General features: G+C 41.0%; 2 protein-coding genes across 6 annotated transcripts; both read right to left on the bottom strand.

Annotated features, from left to right (window-relative positions):
* Positions 1-615: 615 nt before the first annotated feature.
* On the bottom strand, positions 616-5,418 carry snrnp27 (small nuclear ribonucleoprotein 27 (U4/U6.U5)). Its single transcript, XM_018669329.2, has 6 exons — positions 5,222-5,418; positions 3,447-3,579; positions 3,109-3,224; positions 2,897-2,976; positions 1,288-1,352; positions 616-934 (listed from the first exon to the last, which is right to left on the bottom strand). Exons 1-6 carry the CDS (start codon positions 5,256-5,258, stop codon positions 880-882), a joined length of 486 nt encoding a protein of 161 aa, XP_018524845.1. The 5' UTR covers positions 5,259-5,418; the 3' UTR covers positions 616-879.
* A 554-nt stretch (positions 5,419-5,972) lies between these two features.
* Positions 5,973-24,553, bottom strand: add2 (adducin 2 (beta)). 5 transcript variants are annotated; one of them, XM_018669324.2, is made up of 15 exons: positions 24,178-24,553; positions 18,606-18,803; positions 17,883-18,024; positions 16,761-16,912; positions 16,325-16,405; positions 15,430-15,579; positions 15,019-15,162; positions 14,680-14,778; positions 13,948-14,124; positions 12,519-12,767; positions 11,457-11,573; positions 11,252-11,338; positions 11,013-11,139; positions 9,630-9,713; positions 5,973-7,373 (listed from the first exon to the last, which is right to left on the bottom strand). In XM_018669324.2, the coding sequence occupies exons 2-15, from the start codon at positions 18,750-18,752 to the stop codon at positions 7,111-7,113; spliced, it is 2,019 nt and encodes a 672-aa protein (XP_018524840.1). In that variant the 5' UTR covers positions 18,753-18,803; positions 24,178-24,553; the 3' UTR covers positions 5,973-7,110. The 5 variants fall into 5 exon arrangements, with proteins under 5 accessions (XP_018524840.1, XP_050930849.1, XP_018524841.1 ...); XM_051074892.1 differs by lacking the exon at positions 24,178-24,553 and adding an exon at positions 20,325-22,008; XM_018669325.2 differs by lacking the exon at positions 24,178-24,553 and adding an exon at positions 20,319-22,007.
* Positions 24,554-24,594: the final 41 nt, after the last annotated feature.

Raw genomic sequence — 24,594 nt, 5'->3', positions numbered from 1 at the left:
CTAAAGTGACAACGCCCGCTTCTGACAGAGGACACACCCCTATGCCATGCTGTTTCGCGGTGTTTGGCAATGATTGGCTCCGCTGATGTTGTTTGTCTTATTTCTTGATCAATGATTGGCCAGATTCACATGCTCTCTTACTATTGGTCTCTCGTTTCTCCTATCACAAAAAGTCTATCTGCGCAGGCGCACGCCCACTGCTTTCAGAATCATGATGGCAGTGAAAGCCTGTCTATCTCAATACAGTCTACGGTCTCAAGATGAGACGGATGGCCAATACGAGCCAGATCTGGACCAACAATAAAATGGAGCGGATTTATTTACTGAAAATCATCTTTCGTCTTGGTCTAAATTTAATACTTGAATGGGAAGTCTGCTCATAGTGCACACTTAGAGGACACCAAACTGGACTAAATTTGGCTACACAAGAAAACATCCCCAAACGCCACGTTTGACTCGGAGCCTGTTGCACTTACTCTGTAACACTGTGATCACATTTAGGAATGTTAAATGTCATAGTGTAAATACATAAACAGTTATCATCTAGAAAGTGTTCCTGCACATCGAGGTGGATGCAGTTGGCTTTAATACATTTTCACAAACAGAATGCAAACCTCATTTTAAAATGCTTTTATTTCAAATAAAACACCATCCAAAAATCCCCATTGTGTCCACACAGGATCTCCTCTCAATACTCAGCTGTGGCCTACTGCAAGCACTAATATTTACATGTATGTGTCTACTTGTAAAAAGATATATACAGAATTGTTGCATCACACAAAACAAGTTAGAAATAACAGGAAATAAAACAATATCATCCACTGTGAAGGGGAGGACAGAGGTAAGCTTCTTGGGTATCACAATGAGTTGCTGATACTTTCAAGCGATGAAGTCCAGTGGTCTGTTGAATCCACCTTTTCTGTTCATGTACTGCCTAAAAAAATAAATATATAGGAAAACATTACATCACTGTTACCCTCGCAACACTTGTGGATTACATCATCAAGCACCAATGGGAGAGTCAGGATATCTGCATAGAAACACCTGCAGAGGTGATTGGCTACAATAACACTGGTTGATGCTGAGAGCGCCCACTGTGAGGGGACTGAAAAGTTGACGTTATAACTCAGCAGCCTGACCAACAACTGGGGTTCAAAGAATAACTTCAAAAAAAGATCACTGCTTATGAAACCTTTGACTGTGACTATGTGCAGCACTGTTGTAAAGCTGCATGACCAACAAACAGCTCTGTACTATTAAGAACAGTTTTTCTTGCTGTCGACGTACCTGTATTTTCTCTTCATGGTCACATTGACAGCATATGCATTAACTGATCCATCGGTTTTCTTCCCCTGTTTGAAAACAGTGTTACTGCATCTCACGTGTCACACATAAAACAGCACAAACATTACAATTCAAGTTATAGTGACATTAATTAGCAAATGTTGTTGTTTCTGCTTGACTTCCTTCGCAACTTTTATTACTAAAACAAATGTGTTAGGACAGTTTAGAAGCTGTCTAATCCTTTTCAAAATGGACAACAAAATACAGCAAACACACAACTAAAAGGTGGAGCTGAAATATATCAAACAAAATACTACACAACAAATGTTTGATTTACTTATGGCTGTATAAAACCATGATGGTAATAAAAAAACATTATAAAGACACTGAGAATGTCCTGAATGTCCAATATGCATTTTATAATAGTTTTTGTGACCCTCAAAGGGTGCAAAGTGCAACTTTTCTGTGAACAAATTCATTAGCCCTCACTGGCCATCTCAGTATTCCCTTTAAATTCATATGCCTCCAGTTGCCTCACTGTGTTATCCTTTTCAGTTGCTCTAAGTCTGCAGCTGGAAGGTTTTTACTATGAAGGAGTTGCAAACAGCTGTTCTAATTTTCTATCTGTTATAGTCAGCTGATCAGTCTGAAATATTGTAAGAGAGACGACTGTTATCACAGCTCCAGGACAAATAGATATTAACCAGGTAGCAGTGGGGTCTCTTAGATGAAGAATGATCTTTCAGCAAGGAACTACTACTACCTTGTGCAAATGCTACTGGTTCTTTCAATCATAGCTGTTGTTCACACTTCACACTGTTGTTCACACTATGTTTGCAGAAATTCATATATTAGAAGTTAAGATGTTCTTTAAATTACAGTTACACTGGGGCAGCTTGGTTGGAAGCATAGATATAATGGTTGGAAAGCTCACCACTGACATCTGTTAGATGAACGCACCATGGGAAAACAGCAGGTCTGAGATCAGAGTTCTTTATCCTTATTGTGAATAAACCTTAACACAGACACTTCCTAAAGGGCATTTAGGGATAATGTCAAGAGAGAAAGGTAAAAGCCGAGAAAACTTTGTGACAGTGATGAGGAGGAGACTATTAACATTCGCAGCTCCACCGAGGCAAGTCAACAATGTAAGCCCAGCCTTGGGTCAAACAAGCCCAGCTGGCAAGCACTGTGTCCTCAGTAACACCCACTGGTGTACTGACCCTCACCATACTGGGGCAAACAGGCCGGTGAACCGTCAAAAATCCATCAAGTTTTTACCAGCTCTGTCTGTTTCTTTACCAGCCATCTCAGTGTGTCTGTCATTCAGGGCGCGCATGAGAGTGTGCTATGTGTGTGTTCCAGGACTCGGCTAATGGCCAATCACTTATGTTATCAACCACTGACCCCAGTCCCAGCCAACAGCTATAACAACTTTTCTGGGGGAAACCCTGCACATCAAAGTGTTGACAAATTGGTGTGTTGAGCCAGCTCAGAGAAACAAAAGCATGTGTGCCCATCCTCAATTTAACGGAAGAATGCAATGAATCTTATCTGAAATACACTGCACCTCCTTGTGGCTGCATAACATAGGGCACCCTTGTATTCTCACCTTGGTGGAATCAAAGTTACCAAATCCCATCAGTTTCATCATCTCAATTTCCTCTTCTGTTTTCCCTTGCATGTCCTCCGCTGTTAAAAAAATATGTTGTCATTGAATTTTGGCAAAAACATAAATGCTGCACTTGGAAATAGCATGAACACTGAAAGCTGAATTTCTTGCTTAAGTTATGTGAATATGGAATGTCAATATATTCATAATACCTGAAATCTGAATTGGCTTTGCTGCCTTTTCCTTAACGTCTTTGCGCTCATCGTCACGCCGATCTTTCTGTCTCATAGGAGAGAGGGAGGAGGAGCGATGACGTCTAGCAGGAGACCTGTGCAGAGGGAACACACAGATGGCTGCAGGACGGGTTATCACAACTACTGAATGCAGACGTGTCTGCAACTAAGGTGATTAATGTTGTTTGTGGTTTTCTGCTGGTAAATCAGAATAGATCTGATAGTTTTTAATAACATTTGATTTATGCCATTGGCCTAAAAAGACAACCAGATACACCAAGAAAGAGAAACATTATTCAGGATTTTGAAAAACTCACCTTGAACGCCTCCTGTGAGGAGATCGTGAGCGACTTCTGCGCCTGTCTCGGTCTCGATCTCGAGAACGGGAACGATCCCTCTCCCTTCGCCTTCGCTCACGCTCCCGTGACGTTGAGCGAGAACGTCGTCTCTCTGCAGGAAAGGTGGAAATGAGATCATGACAATAGCTAAAAGGGACTTTTAAACAGGACATAGTGGCATCCACACAGGATTTAAGAGATTTTCTTTTTTGCTTTGTTGTGCTTCTCTGCAACTTGTTTTAAATGTGATACACAACATGTAAAAATGTCACTGGCACCATATTTCAGTATTGTATACTGCTGTTTCTTAACAGAGATACAATTCAAATGTGCTCCACAAGGCAATGGGATTACTACAAGGTGACTGACAGAATTTAAAAAATGAAGAAATATGCTCTGAAACTGCCAACACATTGTTAGTAGTATAATTGTTTGTTTGATTAAAATTATAGATACTGCAGAGCTGTCAAGATTGTTTTCCTTTAATCTTAAGACTTTTGATCACTTCAGGTAAGGCTAAAGTATGCAAGAACACATTAGCACACAGCTGATGTTCCACTCCACATGAAAGTTAAGCCTCTGATCTCAACCAGTTTCCCCTCAAAAACCTATATGATTTGGTTGGGAATATGAATCACTACTTCATGAGATCCAGTTTCAACCAGTATCCTATAAAACACAGTTGTGGTTGATAAAGTTGTGACAGGAACGTCACTGTTGATGCTCAACACTGTGGATATTCAGTGTCAGGATAACTGGCAGATTTAACCCAAACCCATCACTATCAGTCTTTGATACCAGACAAACCTGAGATAAGATTATAATAACCAGTAACATCAAACATTTCACTCACCTGTACCATGCTGCATATGACAAATAAAGTTCGGTCAAGTCATGACACTCATATTTGGTGACATACTTTAAAAAAGTTGAAAACATAACATGGTTTTTACAAGCTGATGCTGAAACTGATGATAGGGTGAGAAGCCTCCCTCTACGCATTCCCATTAATAAGGCAATACAAGCAGCTTATCTTTCAGTTATGTATGAAAACGCCACAGAACAGCTTTAGTTAGGACCACATGTCAGGAGTGCCATTATTTTGACAGACACGAGTCACGATTTTAGTGGGAATTTTTACACTTCATTCATGTCACCATCACTGGAAAAACATAAAACTGACGGTGCGATTTTTGCTTTTACAAGTATCTTCCCTTAAATCTGCACGATATGATTGGCAGGCCGCTGCATCTCCGTAGCACAATACTTTATTTATAATGGTATGTTGCAACCCATTTTATCTTTGCCAAACAACTGCAGCTTTTGCGCTTCGGATATGACAATATGGCACTTAGCCATGTTGTGATTTAGTTCATATTTCTTTTCATTGTTCAGCCCTTCCACTGTTTGTTTAAACCGGGCAGCTTCATACAAACAGTAGCATCAACTCTACAGGCAGTAGCTTCAGTTTATCTGTATGTGCGCCGTAATGTGTGTAAAAATAGACCTAGAACATTCTGTTAGCCTGCACATACTCGCACAGCTGCAATACGCATTTACTGCGATTAAAATCTAATAATACCGGTGTCTAACGTTATGTGTAATCATGCTGAATACGACAGCTAACGTTACTTAAAAAATACACTGAGGAACATGTGTAGTGGGGTAACTTTAGAGAAAGACTGCATTAATGTTGTATCGGTGATCACACGTAGGGTAAACGTTAGCTAAATTAGCTACTTCTACTTTCTTACCTCGTCTTTGCGGAGTTCGGCTCCTGCTCCTGCCCATCTTCCTAACAGATCAAATGTTGCCGCTGTAAAACAACGTATTAAATAGAGAATCTGTAGTTGCAATTATTAGCAAACTGTGGATTGTTTGAATTTCTCTAACGTTAATGGCTGCCACCCAGGGGACTCTTTTGTTATCTCTTGTGGTTGGTACACAAGGTTCCGTGACTTTTCAGCGTAAGAGCGCCCCTACCGAGCTGGAGGTGAGCCTTCATCTGTGTTGTCATACAGCTGCTGGCAACATCCTAAGTATTAGGAGGGCAGTGCAACAATGCATGGGTCTTTATATACAGTCTGTGGTCTGGGCTGTTCTGATGACACAAAGAGCTGGCACGAGACATTCTGCACAAAAAGAAAGATGAAGGTTCATTACTATTATTATTATCCATTATTAGCACCAGCTCATGATGGAAAGTACTTAGACTATTGTTGGTACTTGCAAAAAAATAAATAAATAAATGCTGTGTATTGTTTTTTTAATTTATAGTAGTAACAGTACCTTGACGATGACTTTGGACTAATTAAGAGAAATCTTCACACAAACAAAACTGATTATACTGTGCAACTGTGTATATTTGCAGCAGTGTGAAACCTCTTCACTCGTTAAGGCTACTTTAACGTTTGATCAAAGTGGCAGGTGGTAAATTAAAAAAAAGGTGAAAGAAGTGCAAAATAATCAAGAAGAGAAAGGATAAGACTTAAACTACAAATCCAGTGGGTTTAAATCAAACTTGATTTTTAATGACAGACTGATACATGGTAACCTTGCAACACTCACTTATACATTCTAATATAAAATAAATTAAAACCATGAGCAAACATCACACGTCAGCATTTTGATAACAGCTACTGGTTTAAACGGAAAATTATTACAACTGTTAAGAGGTATTTTGCACACATACATTTAAAAGAAGATGAGAAAAGTGGAATGTTTAGTACCTTCAGTTTCTTCTATTACTGGGTTTCAAACTGCATCAACAAGCAACAAATTCTTTACGCTTTATCCCTTTTTGGTAATAGTGGCATTTATAGCGGCTTGTGTTTTGTTGCGAGCCAGTATATTTTCCCCTGCATTCTTGTTTTCCATGTTCATCCCTGCTGTAATAATGTCAATAGGCTGATAGGTTTACACACAACCAGCATTCAGAAGAGCACAATCAGTAGCTATCTGTATATTTCTAATGTACTGCACCTGTGCTCACACAGTGTACCTGCAACATCTATCTGATAATTAGAACCAAATCATGACTACAAGATGCCTATGATGATGAACAAATGCAACATACTAGAATGCCAATATACATATGTCGAGTCCCTATAGATGGATAAGGGGTGCATAATTAATGGGGACTTAAATTTCCAGTGTCTTGCAAAGGTGTGGATAAAAAAATAATAATTCCAAGCGGCAAGTGCACAGGACCACAGTAGTGATCCCAGTTTGAAAAACTAACATGTTCGAATGCTTATACAGTGAAGTTAATTAATGGTTAAATAGCACAGCAGGTGAAAATAAGATGTGAGTAATACACAGCGTGTGTGTGTGTGTGTGTGTGTGTGTGTGTGTGTGTACAAGAAGTAGTGCGTCAGAATGTTGGGCTGTATCTGACCTGGGTCAAATAGTATGTGAAAATAATTATCAGTGTTTTTAACCTACTTGAGATGAACAACCACATAGATCAAATCAGTGAGCAGCAGTTTACAGTAAAGCAGTTGAAAGTCAGTTTAGCACACTGTGTCTGTGAATTACTGTTTGAATAGATCTGACGTGGTTAACTCCATCTGCTACTCATACACCATACACTAAGAAATATTTCACAGTAGTATTTCACCGAGGCCTAGTGTGTGTGGACGCCTCAGGTCTCTGCTTTCTCCTTCTGCTTCTTGCTTTTCTTCAGGAACGATGGCGGCTTGAACTTCTTTTTCTTCTTGGATGGAGACTTGGAGGGTGAGCCCTCTGGGGTGCCACCTTGCGGTTTGACAGGTGGAGCAGCCGGGGTGGTGGAGGTGTCGTTGGTTGAAAGAGCCTTCATGCCTTTCTCCAGTTCTTCTGTCGTCTGCTTCTCCTCCTCACCTCCGTTCTGTATGGCTGGAGAATTGGTCTTTGCCTCTTCTGTTTCTGAGGGTTGAAGAAAAAAAAAGAATCTTCAGTGATCAGACAGAAAGGCTTGAGTGGAGTGGAGCTGCAAAGCTACATGCTAGGCTAGGAAGAACATGCTTGCTTAATGAGAAGTGGGTTGTCATACGGTTTCTCTGTACTTACTAGTGAGACAAGACCAAAGCACCAGAAGTGTGCCCTATAAATCAGTGTGGAGTAACACAGAAAAGAACAGACAGACAGACAGATACAGAAGGAGAGAGTACAACAGATACAGTAGGTACACAGACAGATGGATTTCCCTACAAAGGGCTGAAATGTAGAAAATGTAAATCAAACAGAAACAGCCAAAACAACAGACTTGTACCAGACATTTTGACTTTTACACAGGTGTAACTAATAACATTAAAAATGGCTGGACTCAATTTCCATGAGCCCAGGTGTAGGCCATGCCAGCACAGTGGCAGAGCTACACGACATATAGGCTTTATTATTCATTACACCTGCGTCATGCTCAGTGTCTTTCATGAGAAACATCTGTTACACATGCAACAAAACCTGACACCCCATGTTACTCCATACCTAAGCTAACATATAAATGTCATTGGGATTTTCCACTTCACAGAATCCACACAACTCACTCTCTACCATTTAGTTTACAGTCTGTGAAAACTGTTTATAGTGAGGTGTGTAGGTGATCCAGAGAACTGGGACACTGTCTTTGGACTAAGATGTTGCTGAACATATTAAGTGTAACTTAATGCTGTGAGCATCAGAATTCAGTTCTATTCACCTCTACTGTATTAGATGGAGTCAGAAATCTCAGACATGATACACACACACACACACACACACACACAAGATATGCAGTTTCTCTTAAAATCAGGAAACATAAAACTAAACTATTTGCTCGGCTGGTTGATATGGCCAGATAATACTAGGAGTAAATGAGTAAATGTGTTTTTTGGCTTTTGTCTTGACCAATAATCAGAATTTTAAACTTTGTGCCAAAGTTTCTTGAAAGTCCAGATCAATAACTCAGTCTATTTACTGTACTGCCTGTATATTCAGCTGCATTTATATGATGATTATAGTTATTTACTCATCAGATTAAGATTTTACATACAAAACAATGATCATCTTAAAAAAACCTGTTATAAACCACCCTAGAGTAGTAAGCACTACTACAGTAGCAAAATGCTACTTACTGTATTCAAGAAAGTGTAAGAAGTAATATTCCTGCATTCTGTTCTGTATATGTATTCTTTTGTTCTTGATAGTTCATTTTGCTGATACTGTTCTTTTACCTGAGTAACTGAGTGACTACTTAAAAGCCCTGACCAGACAGATATCTTGTATCTTGACTTGTTTGATGTTGTACAGTCCATGGTGAACCTGAATACCATTCACCACGGCTACGCAGCATCAAAGCTGTTAGCTGTACTTCCATTTAATTTGTTGTATTTCAGTGTGTATTAATATATTATCAAAATAACTTATCAATATAAGTTTAACAATAACAATATTTATATTATACATAATACATGCATACAAACATCCTACCTCAGTAAGTCCTGCAGAATTGCACTGTACTCTAAGTGTTGCAATGTATATGGAGAAAGATTCAGATCTGTTTCCTACACCTTCAGACTGTTTCTCTGCTGTAACATGAATTTCTCGTCTGTGGATGACTTAAGGAAACAAATCAGTTTTTTCTCTGTGTCTTTGTCATGGGTTTGAAGTCGGTCAGCCTCTAAATTGTCATCTCTTCTATTCAACAATCTGACAGTTGGATGGTTGTTTGGTCATTGTCAATCATCTGATCAAAACACACCCAGACAGTCCTAATGAAGTACATCATTTTTTTCACAATTGTTTTTCTTTTTTTGAGTGTTTAAATCAATATCAACTAAATGTGTTTTTTTATTTTGTTGCTTATGAAGTCATAAATAAACAATATTAATGTTACTTAATATTTGAGGCCAAGCTTCTGAGGCTTTAAAATAAGAAAATAATAATGAAGGATATAACATCTCAATGTGAATATACAGAAAACTGAAATTTCATTGCCCAGTTGTTTCTGAATGAACAAAGAAATCAGAACAGAGACAGTATCTACTGTATATGAGGAGGAGTAACATGGTTGTCAGTGAGTGAGTGGGCAAACACAGCACTAAGTCAGACATGAGTCCATGTCTGACTTTGAGCAGGCTGCTGGTCAGATAGCCAGTGTGCAAGCCAAGCAGGGCTGATGGTCAGTGCTCTGCCAAGCCTCACCTGAGAGAGGAGGTTGGCTGGGCGGAGGGCCCTTTGTGGGGGAGGTAGCAGGGGAAGACTCCTTGTCATTTGCCACCTCCTCCCCTACTTGCGCAAATACACACATAAAAACACACAGTGAGGGACAGTGAGGGTCAGCTGTGCAGGAAGTTAAAGTTGTGAGGCAGAGAGAAGTGAACCCAGTTTACACAACAGTCACAAGTGAAATGGATTTTGCTTAAGGGTGCTGAGTGTAGCATTTTAACTTCAAAAATATTTAGAGAATTTAAAACATTAATTCATTATTATTAACAAGAACAGCCAGTGTTTTGTTAGTGTCCACCAGTATCTACACTGCATTTTACATTGAGTTACAAACAACTAACAAAAATAAAAATCTGTTGCATCTTTTTACAACACAAAATGGTGGAGGGCAAAAGACAGAACAAACTCAGCTAAAGATTTCATATTTTTTATACATATAGTGGAGAGAAAATCAGTCAAATTTGAAATTGATATATTCTTATTTTAAGATGTTATACACAGCACCTTTAAGATGTTAGAAGACAGTGCACAATCTTTAGTGGTGAAAAGTGAGGGCTGGCATATTACACTATCTGTATATCAACACTATATAACCAAAAGTATGCAGACACCCCTGTGGACTAAATAATGCTATAATATAATAATATTTAAAATGGAATGTAGAGAAATATTAAGTTTTCTGGTTTCCTCTTAAAGCGGCTACTTGTATGTCTTCTCTGCTTCTGAACATGGTCTCTTTACTTGAGCAGGTGGTGGTGTTGGTTACTTGCAAAGAGCTTCAGCCATTGTCTGGTTTATAATACAAGAGGTTAGAATACACCCTCTGAGCAGTGCTGCTTTCACAGGGCAGTCTGGACACTACAGTGAGTGGTTAGCATGCTAACTTCAATAGAAGAAAAGAAGTGATAGAGCTACAAGCAAAACATTGCTGTGTCTTCTTGATTGGTAAGTCAATCTGTAAATGCTAAAGTTGGCTATGTAGTGATAGCAAAACTTACAAATAGCAATAAAAACCTAATGTGTTTGACTATTTTTGTTTATCTCTTTTTCTTATTTTGTTGTTGTTAATTTAAGAATTTTTTTAGTCTCTCTTCTCAAGCTGCTGTCCAAATACTTTGGCCACAAAGGTTATACAATTAGATGGCTATATAAAATATTGTTATTAATAGGTTTAGTATACAAAGACTATTAATAACAATAATCTAATACAGATATAAGAATAAATCTAGTTCATAACAAAAAAAGATATTTACTGCGTACAAGGGTTACTATAGTACTGAGTAAGCTGCATGGTTAAGAAACTAAAAACAGTTAAAATAGTCATTTGAGCAGCTGTGAGTTGAGCTGAATTGACTGTACCATTGGTCCCTCCGTCTTGTTTCCTCTGCACTTCTTTGCGGTACTCCTCCAGCTCCTGGTCCGTCAGCTGGTTGAAGGGGTTGGGAGGTTCTGGCTCAGGTGGGACTTTGGGTGGGCTGACTGGAGACTAACAGATGAGCAGAGACACAAAGTCACAGCTTTCAACTCTCCAGTTCAAGAATTAGAAGAATTAAAGAGGATAAGAGACAGAAGTTTGGCAAGCAGGGAAACTAGTTTACCGGAGGACTGTCCTCTGTTATGACACTGGCAAGGACTTGAGACTGTGGTCCTGCTGTCTTCATGTCCTGACGGTTCTGCTGTCGGATCTGAGAAGATTCATTGTAAACATTTTTGGATTCATATGCCGGAATGCAGAAACCAAAGGGAGTGTTCTCCAGCTCTGTGTGTGTGAGACAATAAATGTCAAAAGCAAGGAAAAGTTACCTTGTTTCGTGTTTCAATCACCTCTTGAGGGTTGGTGAAAAGAGGCACAAACTGGTTTGGATTCTCTATCTTGATGGATGTGCTACCAGCTTGTGTCACCTCTTCTGTCTTCAGCCACTACAGAAGAGAAAACCAACATCAAAAACAATATCTCACAATGCATTAAAAAAAGATTTTGCAGAAGTCTATGACTCAGTCAAAAATTTAGATGATCTCATTGCTTCAGACATGGGCTTACAGGAAAAAGGCATACTGTAGTGTAAATATTCTTTCTTAATTTTTTTTTAAAAAGTATGTTTTTATGAAGGAGATTTTGCCACCAGAGGGCAGACTCTGCACTGCAGTAGTCATCTTTAAGCAATGGGCTTTCCCCTGCAATGCAGAGGAGAGAGAGAGGAGGGTGGGAGGGACAGAGGAGGAGAGATGGATAGTCAAGCTCCTCCCACTGATGTAAGGCAACCAGTCTCATATCGCTTTTCTCTCTGAAGGACTCATCACAGCAGCTGTTTTCTCTAAGGTACGCAAATAAAAGCAAATGCTCCACAGTCTACATCAACCTCCGCATGAACCAGAGGTGGATTTTAGATACAGAAATACCCCTGGTAGAATGCACATCAAATATCACCAGTTATATTAGTAAGTTAATTACCCTGTTACCGTGTTTGTCTCTTCCAAGCATCAGTCATCATCTTAACATGTAGCTCCACATCTCAGCAAGCTTCAAGCCCTGTCCTCCTTCCCTCCTCACAGCTAATGTTAATCTCACTCCTGCTTCTGATCCCTCTGCTCTCTAGCTTCTTAATTTTTTTTCTACATCCACAGACAGGCTACACATCTCTCACTATCTGAATGGCAAACATTACCAAACTTTGAGGTCACGATGGCCACAATCCACCATAGTCTGCAGAATGTTGTGGATGTTGCAATGAGCAATCAGTTTTTGGACCACACTTGAGATTATCACAGTTATTTCTAATATGTGTGGTCTGCAACATTATTCTGGACAGTTCTTGAAATCTTGTAGTGTGATCTGTTCAATAATCACAAGAGATGAGTCCTCACAGTGGTGCGCTGGTGCCCAGGGCTGGCTTGCTCTTGGCTGACTTTTTGGTAAGTGTTGGGGGTGTTGAGCCATCGGGTCCTCTCCTGCTGCTGGCGCTGGGCAAAAGGGTGCTGCCTCAGAGCCGGGTGGACTCCGTCATCGTCAAACTGGTAGAAGGCTGTGACGGTTGCGGGCACCTCCACCTCCCTCCGCATCCGCGATCGCTCCAGAAGCACAGGGAAACGGTACGTGTAGCCGGTACGGTAGCCCTTAAACACAACAGACACAAGGAGTTGGAGGGTGTAGAGATGCAGTAGACTACATCACCTCACCCTCTGATGGACAAAGGTTCATATTTCACCCACACTGTGCAGGTGAACCTTTGTGGACCTTTGTCCATCAGTCATGCTGTGCTGATATTCATATCCACAGTTACATCTCACCAGGGAACTAAGGCATTTGATGGTATTATTCCTCAAACAAGCTGTGTCATTGCACTTAATATCTGCTACTGGAGAGAAAGTTTCTGTGGTTTGCACTTTGATGTCACAGAACAACTGTATCAAAGAAGCATTTGCTGTTGAGTTACTGCTGATACAATCTGAACGTTTCATGATGCTGCTGCTTCCCATCAAAAGCTTTCCATCTGCAAACCACAGGAAGGCCTTTATGCTTTTATTGTGAAACAGCTGCAGGAAATGGAGCAGCATTTCTCACACTGCTTATGCTGCGTTCACAATTTATACAGTAGGACAGATGGTAGAGATGTTTATTACTTTCAAGCATTTACATGATCAGACAACTCAAGGTGGTTGTAGGATAACAAAGTTGGTTGTGTGTTGTTGGTCCTTTCAGGAACTTTCATAATATTAAAAGGGGCAGAGTTTTCTCTCTCACCAAACATGTTTTTTTGCCTGGAGCAGGCTGGGGCTAGCTAGTTAGCATGCTAACTTCAGTAGGAGAAGTTGCTTTTCACCACTGGAGACAGTTCTCTCTTGGCGTGTAAAGAAATAATGCTGAACTGGCAATGCATCCTCAAGAGTGATAAATAAACAGCTGTTAATACTAACATTGGCTATGTGGCAAAACTTCTAAATAGCTCCATTTAAACCCCAAGCTGGATATATCTTAGCTGTCTGAAAAACTTTCCCAGTCATAGCTAAAGCACTTGGAAGTTGACATGAATGTTATTTACAGTTTGTACAGTTACTTCCATATGACATGAATGTGGTGATAGCACCTAACAGCAAGTATTCAATAAAAAATGGTGATCTGATTAGATGAAGACCTGCAGCTGAAAGACTCTCAGCAGACCCCCACACATCAATGTAAGTAATGCCTTTTAGCGTTCCATCTTTTTAATTCCAACAAATATTAATAAAACTCCTTGTCCTCTATCTTCGATCATCACTGCAAACATGTGTCTCATCAGTGTTTACTGTTTCCTACCAGGTTATCCAGAGTCCTCATGAGAGCTTCAAACTCATGCTCCCCGACACGACTCTTGTGAAGGGGCCCAAAAGTGGAGCCAGCCCAGCCCACGGTGCCGGCCGGGTTGGGTTTATGGGTGGTACGATCCAGCAAAATCAAGTTCTGTTCACCACCAGCACAACACAAAGCTGACACCTAAAAAAAAAAAAAAAAAAGATTTAGAACAAGTTGCAGCATCTGTAAAGCTATTTTTATTCAAGAATGTTATTGAGTTTTTCAGCAAGGTTTTACTTCACATACACATATGCACCCACATGCTTACATTCATGCCATCATGGTCCCTTTCTCAAGAGCTTCCTAACCACATTTACTGTGGGTTGGGAAAATTTAACACATCAACCTCTATAGTTCTGAAGGATAGATGTACAGTCACAGCGTACAGTCGCATTTCTGCTTCCCTACAGGCCACGTTTGGTCCTGTCAGATTACTGCAGTGTCTCTCTGGCACGCGACTCCCCTGTCGTCTATTATACTGCAGTGCAGAGCTGCCGGCTGAATTACAGTGAGAGGGTACCACAAGAAGGGCAACTGCCCAGGTAGAACACTGGTGTATCTATATTAAGTGCACATGCCAGGTCACTCTCCCACTCACATACACCTACACACATGCAGTGGCAGCAGTTTGAATCCAGTATGTCAGCTGTTAGTCAGTAGAGGGTGTGTGTGTGTCTCTGTGTGCCTGTGTACAACCTGGATCTGGCAGGCAGCCTGGATGTGATAGATGGTGTAGAAGGCCTCCTCCACAGACTCCCCAAGAGCCACGATGCCGTGATTTCTCAGCACCAGAACCTGGGATACACATAAAACCATCATTAACACTGGAATAAAAGCAACTCATGAGTTTAAACTGGGAGCAGCAGCACTGGCTTTAATAATTAATCCAGTGTAAGGCAACATCACTTTATGTCGTCTCTGTTCATTTTTACAGCTCAAACTATCCATGTGGGAGGCACAGGAGCAGTACCTGCTGAATCGGGTGATGATATGCAGGTATCACATTTATGGTTTTGTTTCCCATGATCTGCTCACCTTACAGGTGGGTCCCAGACTCTTCTGCAGTTCCACTCTGTCCTCCTCCTCCTCCATGACTCCATTGTAGTCATAGTAGGCCACGTCACCAACCAGCAGAGCTTCATGGGACAGTGGTAGGAGGCCACACTTCATAGCTGATACCTGCAGATAATTAGCTTTCAGCTGTGGCAGCAGTTCATGAAACAGGCTCATATTCTCAATGTTGAAGACACAATGTTCTCTACAAGAAAATCCATGCTGGGCAATGATATTCTAGGTCTAGGCTATGAATGACAGCCACTCAGCCATGGCTTCCCTTGTGAATCTGGATGTGACCAGCGGAGGTGTAATGCTGTCTCCTCCAAACGAGACAGGACAGAGCTGTGAGCTAATGCCAACCTCCCCTGGCATCAGCCCAGGATGACTCACCGCTGCCGTGGCCGGTGTGTGGAGGTGAAGCAGGCAGCGAACATCTGGCCGGGCCGAGTAGATGGCAGAGTGCAGGCTGAACTTCTCTGTGTCCACACCCAGGTTGGTGCTGCCCTTTTCCACCACCTCACCCAGGATGTTCACCTTTACCTGTGAAACCACACAGCACCATCAGTATGTGTTTCTCAGAAAAGTCAGATTTGGCAGTATCACTTTTAAATAAGATATCCACAGTTTGAAGCAACAGGATCCTCTTGATCCTCTTTGATGTTTGGGGAAACAAAAGCATTATCATTTCTATGTCATGCCTACACCAGTGATGTTCTCCATAAATGCAATTTTAAAACAGATGTGCACAGAACCAGGTTTTAGCCAATTGAATGCTGGGCATTGAACTTCTTGCAAGTTGCTTCAAAATAAATATTATTGTCATGCATGATGCAGCAGAATTTCATCCACACCCTGTTTTTTTTTTCTCTGATGTGGGTTTAGGCTGATAGATGAGCTATGGATGAAACTGCTAACAGAGAGAGGTTGCAATGATATCATCATAGAATTTTAATGTTGTGAAATTATATGATAATCACTGCTGTTAGGGAGGAAAATTCACTCAAAGAGTGTGTAGACAATGGAGCACTGAAACTGTGACAGGCACTGCTCACTAGTCTCTGAAATGACTCCAATGAATAATAATTTCTTTGAAAATAATAATAACAATAATGCAAGAATACATAATACAGGTTGACAATCATAGTATTTCTGATTAATAATATATAAATCTTGCAAATATTTTCATCATATCATTAACATTTGCAGGTTGAATTCACGTAAACAGCCAAAAGGGCCAAATCACATGCGTACAGTCTTTATCCTGACTGTGATCAGTCTTACTCACCAGACTGGATCCAGTCACCTCGCTGTAGGCCAGGCCGTCTGGAAGCACCAGGAAGTGTTCCTGTTCTTTACTGACACGTAGCTGTCAGGGAAGAAAAAGGACATCAGCAAAGACAGACAATGGCAATAATGCAAAACACTGTGAAAACTCTCCTGGTGTCTTTCCATTTGCACAGAAAGATGAAAAGATGAAAACACCACAGAAACACAGATTTCTATCATCTGATCACAGATAACAGGCTTCTTCCTAAGCTTGTTAGCGCAGCACTTTTCTTCTGTATCTACTGCTCTGACTTCATACCGTATGTCCTGTCTCCTTCATATTACTTTGCATTAATCACTCTGATCATACAATATACAAATCTGTTCAGTAAATATGTCTTAAAGAAAAAATAAGACAATGTTTGGAACATAATCTGAAAAGACAGTAAACTAACAGTGAGACAGGTGCGGCTGATCTGGGCCCAGCCATAGAGGTCGAACAGGCGATGGGTGCTGGCCAGCTTGCAGCGCATCAGCCTCTCCCCCTTCACCATGCTGCCAGGCTCCCACCCATGCAGGTCGTTGATGGGTGTCACCATCATCATGTCTGTGTGGTGGGAGAAAGAGAGAAAACCAGACAGAGACAGAGAGTGAGTGAGTGAGGATGATGGTCTGCAGACAACAGAGGTAAGTAGGAGAACAGTTGATTCATACATTTCAACATGAGGAAAATGGCACTAACAGTGTTGTGTTGTTTAGAACAAGTAAATATTCATGAGTATCCATGACATGGATAACATGATATTCTACCCATGTAATAATTCATCAGTGCTCTGCCTAGTAAGGCAGGGCAACTTACAATCACAGCTGCTGAACATTATACATAGGATTCCTACAGAGATCTGCAGAGAACTTTTCATTTCAGAGATTCTTATTGCTTAATGAGAACTGTTGCAATATAACACTATCAGGCACTGCCTGCCCTGAAGGATTCGCCATTTCTCCTAAAAAGTGTTCTTAGCGTTTGGTGAGCAATACCAGGTCCTGCTATATGAATGAAATGCATCCATTAATTAATCTTATTAGATACACCTGTGTCAATCACGCAGGAAACACCTCCAAGCCACCAAGCAAATGAAATGACTGAGAATGGAAGCAGAATGGAAGATTATTCATACTAATTTATGATCAGTGGACACAACACCCAGTCTAATCATGAAATGATTACACTACCCACGGGAACAGCTGATGGTCTAATAATGGATAATCCAGTGTTAATGATGGGAAACTGAGGCGAAAAGCAGAACACTTGGATTAAAAATAAAATATTATTGATTAATGGTATTAATATCCGCTAGTATTCAACAGCAGCTCTGTAATGTAGGCACCAGGGTTTGACGAGGTTAGACATAAACATATCCAAAAAATATCTCTAGTTGTGCTGCATAAACATTCGTCTTTTTTTTGTTGTTGTTTTTTTTAACTGTGCATCATCAGTCTGACAATGTTACTTAAGCATAATGATAAATCAATGAAGCACTCTTTAAAGGGGTTAATCAAAGATTTTATGCACATACTGGAAGGGGAGACTGGCAGAGCAGCTGGAGAACCATGTGAGGCCATGAAATCAGCGAGCTGTCTCAGTGCCCAGAGGTTGGATGAGCTGCCACCCTTCTTCATCTGTTCCTGAATGAGCACATCCAACTCCTCCCTGAATGACTACACCCACACACACATAAACACAGATATTAATGTAATAGCATGCATACATGTATACATAGAGCACAAAATACAAACAGCTACAGTTTTATAAGAATACTCAATCACAGCCCTTCTATGTAGGATTTAAACATTTCTTCATAAGATGGACTGTCTCGTTTTCTACGCACAAAACCTCATAGCATCAGGATAATTAGAAAATCCCATGGGAGCTTGAACACATGCACTGATTCACAAATACTCCTACACCACAGAGGTGTGTGTGAATAAACATATTTCATGAGTCAGCCTCTCTCCATCAGGCCTTTCACTTCATGGTCACCCTCACCACTTCACACACAACTTCATCAGAGTCATGTAGCTTCACTGTTGCCCTCCCATATGCAGGAACACAAATAGTTATGCACTCAGAGTGCAGTCCAGGACTGTCTGCAGCCCAGGCTGTCAAGTGGCATTTGAGAAGACTTTACTCTAATGTGGAAGATAATCACATTTAGAGGAGAGGAGCGGGAGACAGAGAAAGAAAGAGGAAAAAGGCAAAGACAATAAATCATGCAAACATGGCCAGACAGCAATCTCACCGGACTCTGAAGGAGGCTGGAGATGCGTTTCTTATGTTGGGGTCCAGAACCAGGTGTGGAATGCTGAGGAGACTGGAGGCCCTCAGGGACGCCATCACTGGGGCTGCGCTGCACCGGGGTGCCCTTGGGGGTGGGGGACTTGCTCATCTTCTACTGTTTTGCAGTGGGTGTCTTACAACCAGGTGTGGGTGGGGACAGCTGTACAGAACTCAGTAACATTATAAATGCTGCTTAAACAGCACTTAAATAGAGCAGTGCTTACACACTTCCATGACAAACAATAAGATGAACTATAGCTGACATATTATAAAACACCCATTTTCACTTTCTTTCCAAGAGTTAGATGAGAAGATCAATACCACTCTCATATCTGTCCATTAAATATGAAGCGGGAGCCAGGAAATGGTTAGCTTAGCTCAGCAGAAAGATTGGAATCAAAGAGAAACCACTGGTCTGACGATGTTTAAAGGTAACAAAACCCAACTACCAGCAGCTCGAGAGCTCTGTAGCTAACATCTTACCTCATTCAAAAAACAAACAAACAAACAAACAAAAAAAAAAAACAGAATACACAAACTGAAGAGTAAAATGTACCAGACTATTTCTTGGTCAGGATCAGTAACTTCCAGCAGTCTTACTAATTAACTAAATTATTCTTAAATGACTGGCTGATTCTGTTAGCTAAAAAAAAAAAAAATATTGATCAGGATTTTTTAGCAGACCAGCAGAGACCACTGGGCATCCAGATTTTCCAACACTGACTTTGACTATTCTGGCATTTTGTGAGAAACAAGGGACAGCTGGCTGGATTCTTAAACTTCCAAGTCATCCATATGCCAAAATAGTTTGAAAAGATTCAGATGAGATTCTATTTCAAAACCTGTGAGTCTGAAAATACAGTAAACTCAGCTTGAAAACATTCTGGAAATTGGCTTGAAGGCAAATCATGACACATCATCAAGTGAGAAACACATTATAAAATCGCATGCATCATTTTTTTAAAACTAATGGAACAATTCGCAGCAATTGTGACCGACCCTTCAGGAGATTCAGACGGGAGTCCAAGGTGCCCACAGGATGATAAACAAACTTACTGATGATGCTGGGACACAACAGTTTCAATTCATCACCTCCTGTTCATTACCAGTATGAAATTAACCCAAACTAGGTAACTGTACAGTACAATGGAAACAGGCAAATTATTATCTAAAGATTAAAAGGCAGAAAATAATGGGTTTAGCCCCAAAAAGCAAATCTAAGAAATCAAGATTTAAGAAAAAAAAAGTTCCAATTATACTAGCCATACGCTCTTTAAGCAGTAGCCATAATCCTTTCCAGATGATACGACTTTATCATCAAGGTTAATCCTAAGAACTGTAAGTAAATATGCAAATGAGAGAAGTGCAGGGAGAAGCATATTTCCTAATCTTTTTGAGCCTATGAGTTTAAGTCCCTGTCTAAAGATCCAGGGTTGCACATCAGCACAGGCAGAGATAAAAACTCTCAAGAGATCCAACAGAGATGATCAAACACTATATAACAATTGTCAGTTCAATCAATATATTCACTTATGTACAGTTCAACCCCAAGCCAGTCCTTCTGTATCTTCCATTAACTGTTGGCAAGTACAAAAACAAACTGTATACTGTACTGCAACATTAAGCCTTGATGCCCTTGCATTTTCAAAAGGAAGCATTAAGATGAGAAACCTACCCTCACATTAAGGATGCTGGATTTCTCAGGGCACAGTCCAGTGGAAATGCAGAGCTATAGAGAATGCAGAGCACTAGCAGTAAAAGCTCACATGCAGACAGCAGTGTTAGAACCACTAACAGGAAGTTAGCTGGTGATACGACTCGGTAATTGGAGAAAGAGTAAAGAGTTACGGTAAGGATCTTCAGAAAAGAGCTGGCCACTCCCCAAATGAAGCATACTCAACTCACACACTCTCTCTCTCTCACACACACACAGACAGTGCTGCAGGGAGCAGATAAGGTCCCAAACACACCACACCCTCCCTCCTGTGCCACATCTGACTAACTGACTCAATTACTTTCTTACTTGATTTGTTGCATCACTGTAACATATCTATTTGTGCATCCCTGATCACATTCACTCTCAATCCCATCCCTCAGGTCTCTAACAGGCAAGACAGGATTTTTTTAAGATGCTCACTCCAAAGGCACAGGAGAAATGTAGATCAGATCCATGTGCATTACTAAGCCTCATTGCATTGTAAGAAACTCTGACAGATGACTAAACCTTTAATTGAGTTTAAACTGTGCACTTTAACATCAGGCTTCCTGGGCTCAAAAGCACTGAAACATTACATCAGCAATGACCTAAAGGATTAACTGAGCTCCCTAAACATACACCAGCTATTTTACTTTTAAAACAGATGGTGTTCTCTGTTTAATTTAATAACATATATACCCTTTTCAATTAACATTCAATAGCATTCAGATGGAAGCGGCAGCCCTCTTTCTCTCTCTCACAACATGGGATGGCTCACAGTGTGTATGACTCTTTCTCTCATGGGGTAGAGGAAGCCCAGCTGCTGACAGGCAGCAGATAGAAAGCCTCTCTCTCCAGGGAGGGTCCTAATGACTAAAGGGAGATATGGAGATCCGGCTTCTGGCCCACCATCGCTGCCTTCTCTTGTCCGTTAGTTGCTCTGTGATGGCCGACCATGATGATGGGTTTGGTTCATGTGCATTCTGGAGCAGGTTTTCTTCAAGGACCTCTCTGTATTTGGCTACATTCATCCTTCCCTCAATTCTGACCAGGCTCCCTGTCCCTGCCTCTGACAATCATCCCCATAGCATGATAGTGCCACCACCATGCTTCACTGTAGGGATGGTATTAGGCATAGCCAGACATAGCATTTGGAGTTCTGCCCAAAGGGTTCAGTTTCTGTTTCATCAGACTAGATCATTTTTCCTCTGCTCTCAGAATCCTTTGAATGGTGTCTGGCAAACTCCAAGCAGGCGTTCATATGGCCTTTACTCAAAGAGACCTGCATCTAGTCACTCTACCGTAAAGGCCTGATGGATGGAGTGTTGCTGAGATAGTCATCCTTCCAACAGGTTCTCCCACTTCTGAAGCTCTGTTAAAGTCACTGTTGGATTCATTACAGGTAAGAAACTCTGACAGATGACTAAACCTTTAATGTCCCTGTTCAAGCCCCTTTTTGCCCAGTTACTCTGTTTGGTCAAATGGTCAACTCTAGGAAGAATCCCAATGTCTTCCATTTCACAACTACTGAAGACACTGTACTCCTGGGCACACTCAAAGCTTTGGTTTTATATCCTCACCCTGATCAGCTCCTTGCCACAATTTTATCACAGAGGTTTAAGAGAGTTTCTGGGATTTCATTGCTTGGTTTTTGTCACATTCTAGGTACATCACAAAGCAAACAGGACACCTAAGCACTTCACTCTGAATACATTAGATTTCAGATTTTGATTTTTAATAAATTTGCACATTTTGACTTCATCATTATGGGATAGAGTGTAGATTAATGGGCAATTTTATTTATTTAAAATCAAATATAGAACACAAAGTGTGCAAAAAGTGAAGGGGTCTGAATACTTTCTGATGCCACTGTATGTGTTTCTGTCCACTGTTGTAAATCTACTCACTTACAGTGGTTTAGGAGGTCTGTGTCTGTGAACTGACATCCAGTAGCAGGGAGGCAGACAGGGGTATAATTACCTAAGTAACTCTGGATTGATTTTCTTTGACTCTGCTTTCATTAGGTTTATGTCATTATGGCTGGTCAGGAGATCCCGAAAATAAGATAAAGCTGAAAAATTGTGATCACATTAAAATCCATTTGTAAATGTTTCTAACTTCATTCTTTGATTTAATCAGCTGAAACAGGAATGTTTTTCTTTGTAAAATCTCTGTAACTCATCATATTAGCCTGTTAATTTTATGGTGAACAACTCTTGACACTCAACTGCATTTTTATTGAACATAGTTTATTCACACATCCAGCTTTGAGTATAATCTACCTGCCAAAAACAACACAAAACTAATCTCAGGCAAGCCTACACTAAACTTAAATTATTAACACACATTTATGTACTGTAAAGTGCAAGGGAAAGTTTGCTGTATTCAACCTCCAAATAAATGCACTCATTAAGTTAACATTTGATAGAGAGTCTTGCAGAAATGCAGCATACACAAGATGAAAATGCATTAATGCATGTTTTATGAATACGTGTAATAAATTTTGTTGACTGTGACTCTACAGCCTCTAATGGGAAATTTGGCTTCCACCATGGCTAACCACACTGTACATAATAAACTATATCAAAATATACAAATGACAAAGCAGCATAAAGAATGGGGAACTGTTTTTTTTTTTTTTTTTTTTTTTTTTTTTTGTTAACTACAGTATAATATCAGATTGTTATTCCTTATGTGATAGAAACAGCTAAATAATAATGCAAGAACTCAAATATATGGAATATATTTTGCTCACATAAGCTTCATTAACAGACCTTGTACAGTGTCTTTTGGTCAGTGAGTGTTACATATTCCCTGGTTATTTACCTACCCCTAGAAGGAGAAGGCAGATAACTGAGATCACAGGTTCAATGTCTGCCATTGTGCTTTGGGAGATAAAATAAATAAATAAATAAGTATAGAATCTGCATACCCCACTCCCAGAGACCATACTGCTGTACATGGAGGTGGACGAGGAGAAAAGGCCTATTGATCAGATAGTCATGTGAGAACAGCACACAACACACAACCTACAGCCTCGTATTTCAACCTGAATGCACAATATCGCTTTATGGGTTTTAGTATCTTCCGTTCCTCCACCCGCTAGCGGCCCGCTCTCAGCATGGCTGCCTAGCAACACTCGCACGCGCTGCAGCATCAGCACCAGCAGAGCGGAGGATCCGCTAATGGCCACCCGCAAAATGCACAGGCCAGCGGCGGCGGAACAACACTGCGCGACCGTCCTCAGCGCAGAGCCAAGCAAACGCACATTCACAGCCGTCACAGGTTCATACCATCCAAAATAGCTCATCATGCCCCGCAGAGCCACTGATACACCGCCCGAATACAAATAGCCTGAGTGACTGTAAAACAACAAGCAGCCATCACTGGCGTGCTAATGAGCGAGATTAGACGCTGCATGGCTAAAGAACTGTGAAGGTACAGCCATCACACACGTTCAGTCTCTCTGTGAACAGACGACACAAACTGCACAAAAGAGACTGTGCGCACATCAGGCCTTTATCTGCACAACGAGGACATGAAAGTAGTTGCAAATGGACTAAATGTTGTGCGAGAATGAACCGTGCGATCTTAATCACTGTACAAGTATATATTTCAGTCTCAGTAAAGAGTGCGGGGAACATCGTGAGACCGAGAACAACACGGTAAAGAGCAGACAGTAAACAGCATCGTGTCAGACTGAGACAGCATCAGTGAAATGCGCACACACCGCTCATGCACGCGTCAGGGAGGACCCCGTCCTACGCCCAGTCATTTAACCACGATCGCCTCGTTCGACACATCTAAACAAATATGAACGGACAAAGTAGCTACTCACCTCAGTGCATCCTCGGGACTGTGTCTTCTGTGTGGGTGCGGCACACCCACAGCCCGAAGCCGTCCTCAGAATGAGCAGGTGTAGTTAATCACAAATCTGTCACTATTGGGTTGCGACACCAGGGTTCCTTTGTCAGACTATTCCAGGGCCTCAGCTGATGCCAAGTCAATGGACCCTGATGTTTTTCATCGCTCCGTGCGCTTGGACCAGCCCACTGCCACGCCTGTCCTCAGTCTGACACCCAGGGGTTCCTACTCATTCAACCACAGTGGGGATCCGTGTTAACAGAGCACTTAGTTATTGTGTTTGTAAAACCTACGTGCGGCACTGGAGGGGTTCTAACGCTGTCTACTCAAACGTTGTTTAGTTGGCTGGGCCCAGTTCAAGTCAGACAAAATATCTCCCTTTAAACAGGCG

This window comes from Lates calcarifer, linkage group LG13 (genome assembly GCF_001640805.2).
Source record: "Lates calcarifer isolate ASB-BC8 linkage group LG13, TLL_Latcal_v3, whole genome shotgun sequence".
Classification (NCBI taxonomy): domain Eukaryota; kingdom Metazoa; phylum Chordata; class Actinopteri; family Centropomidae; genus Lates; species Lates calcarifer.
Note: the sequence above shows the minus strand (reverse complement) of the source record. Positions and strands in the feature narration are given on the sequence as shown.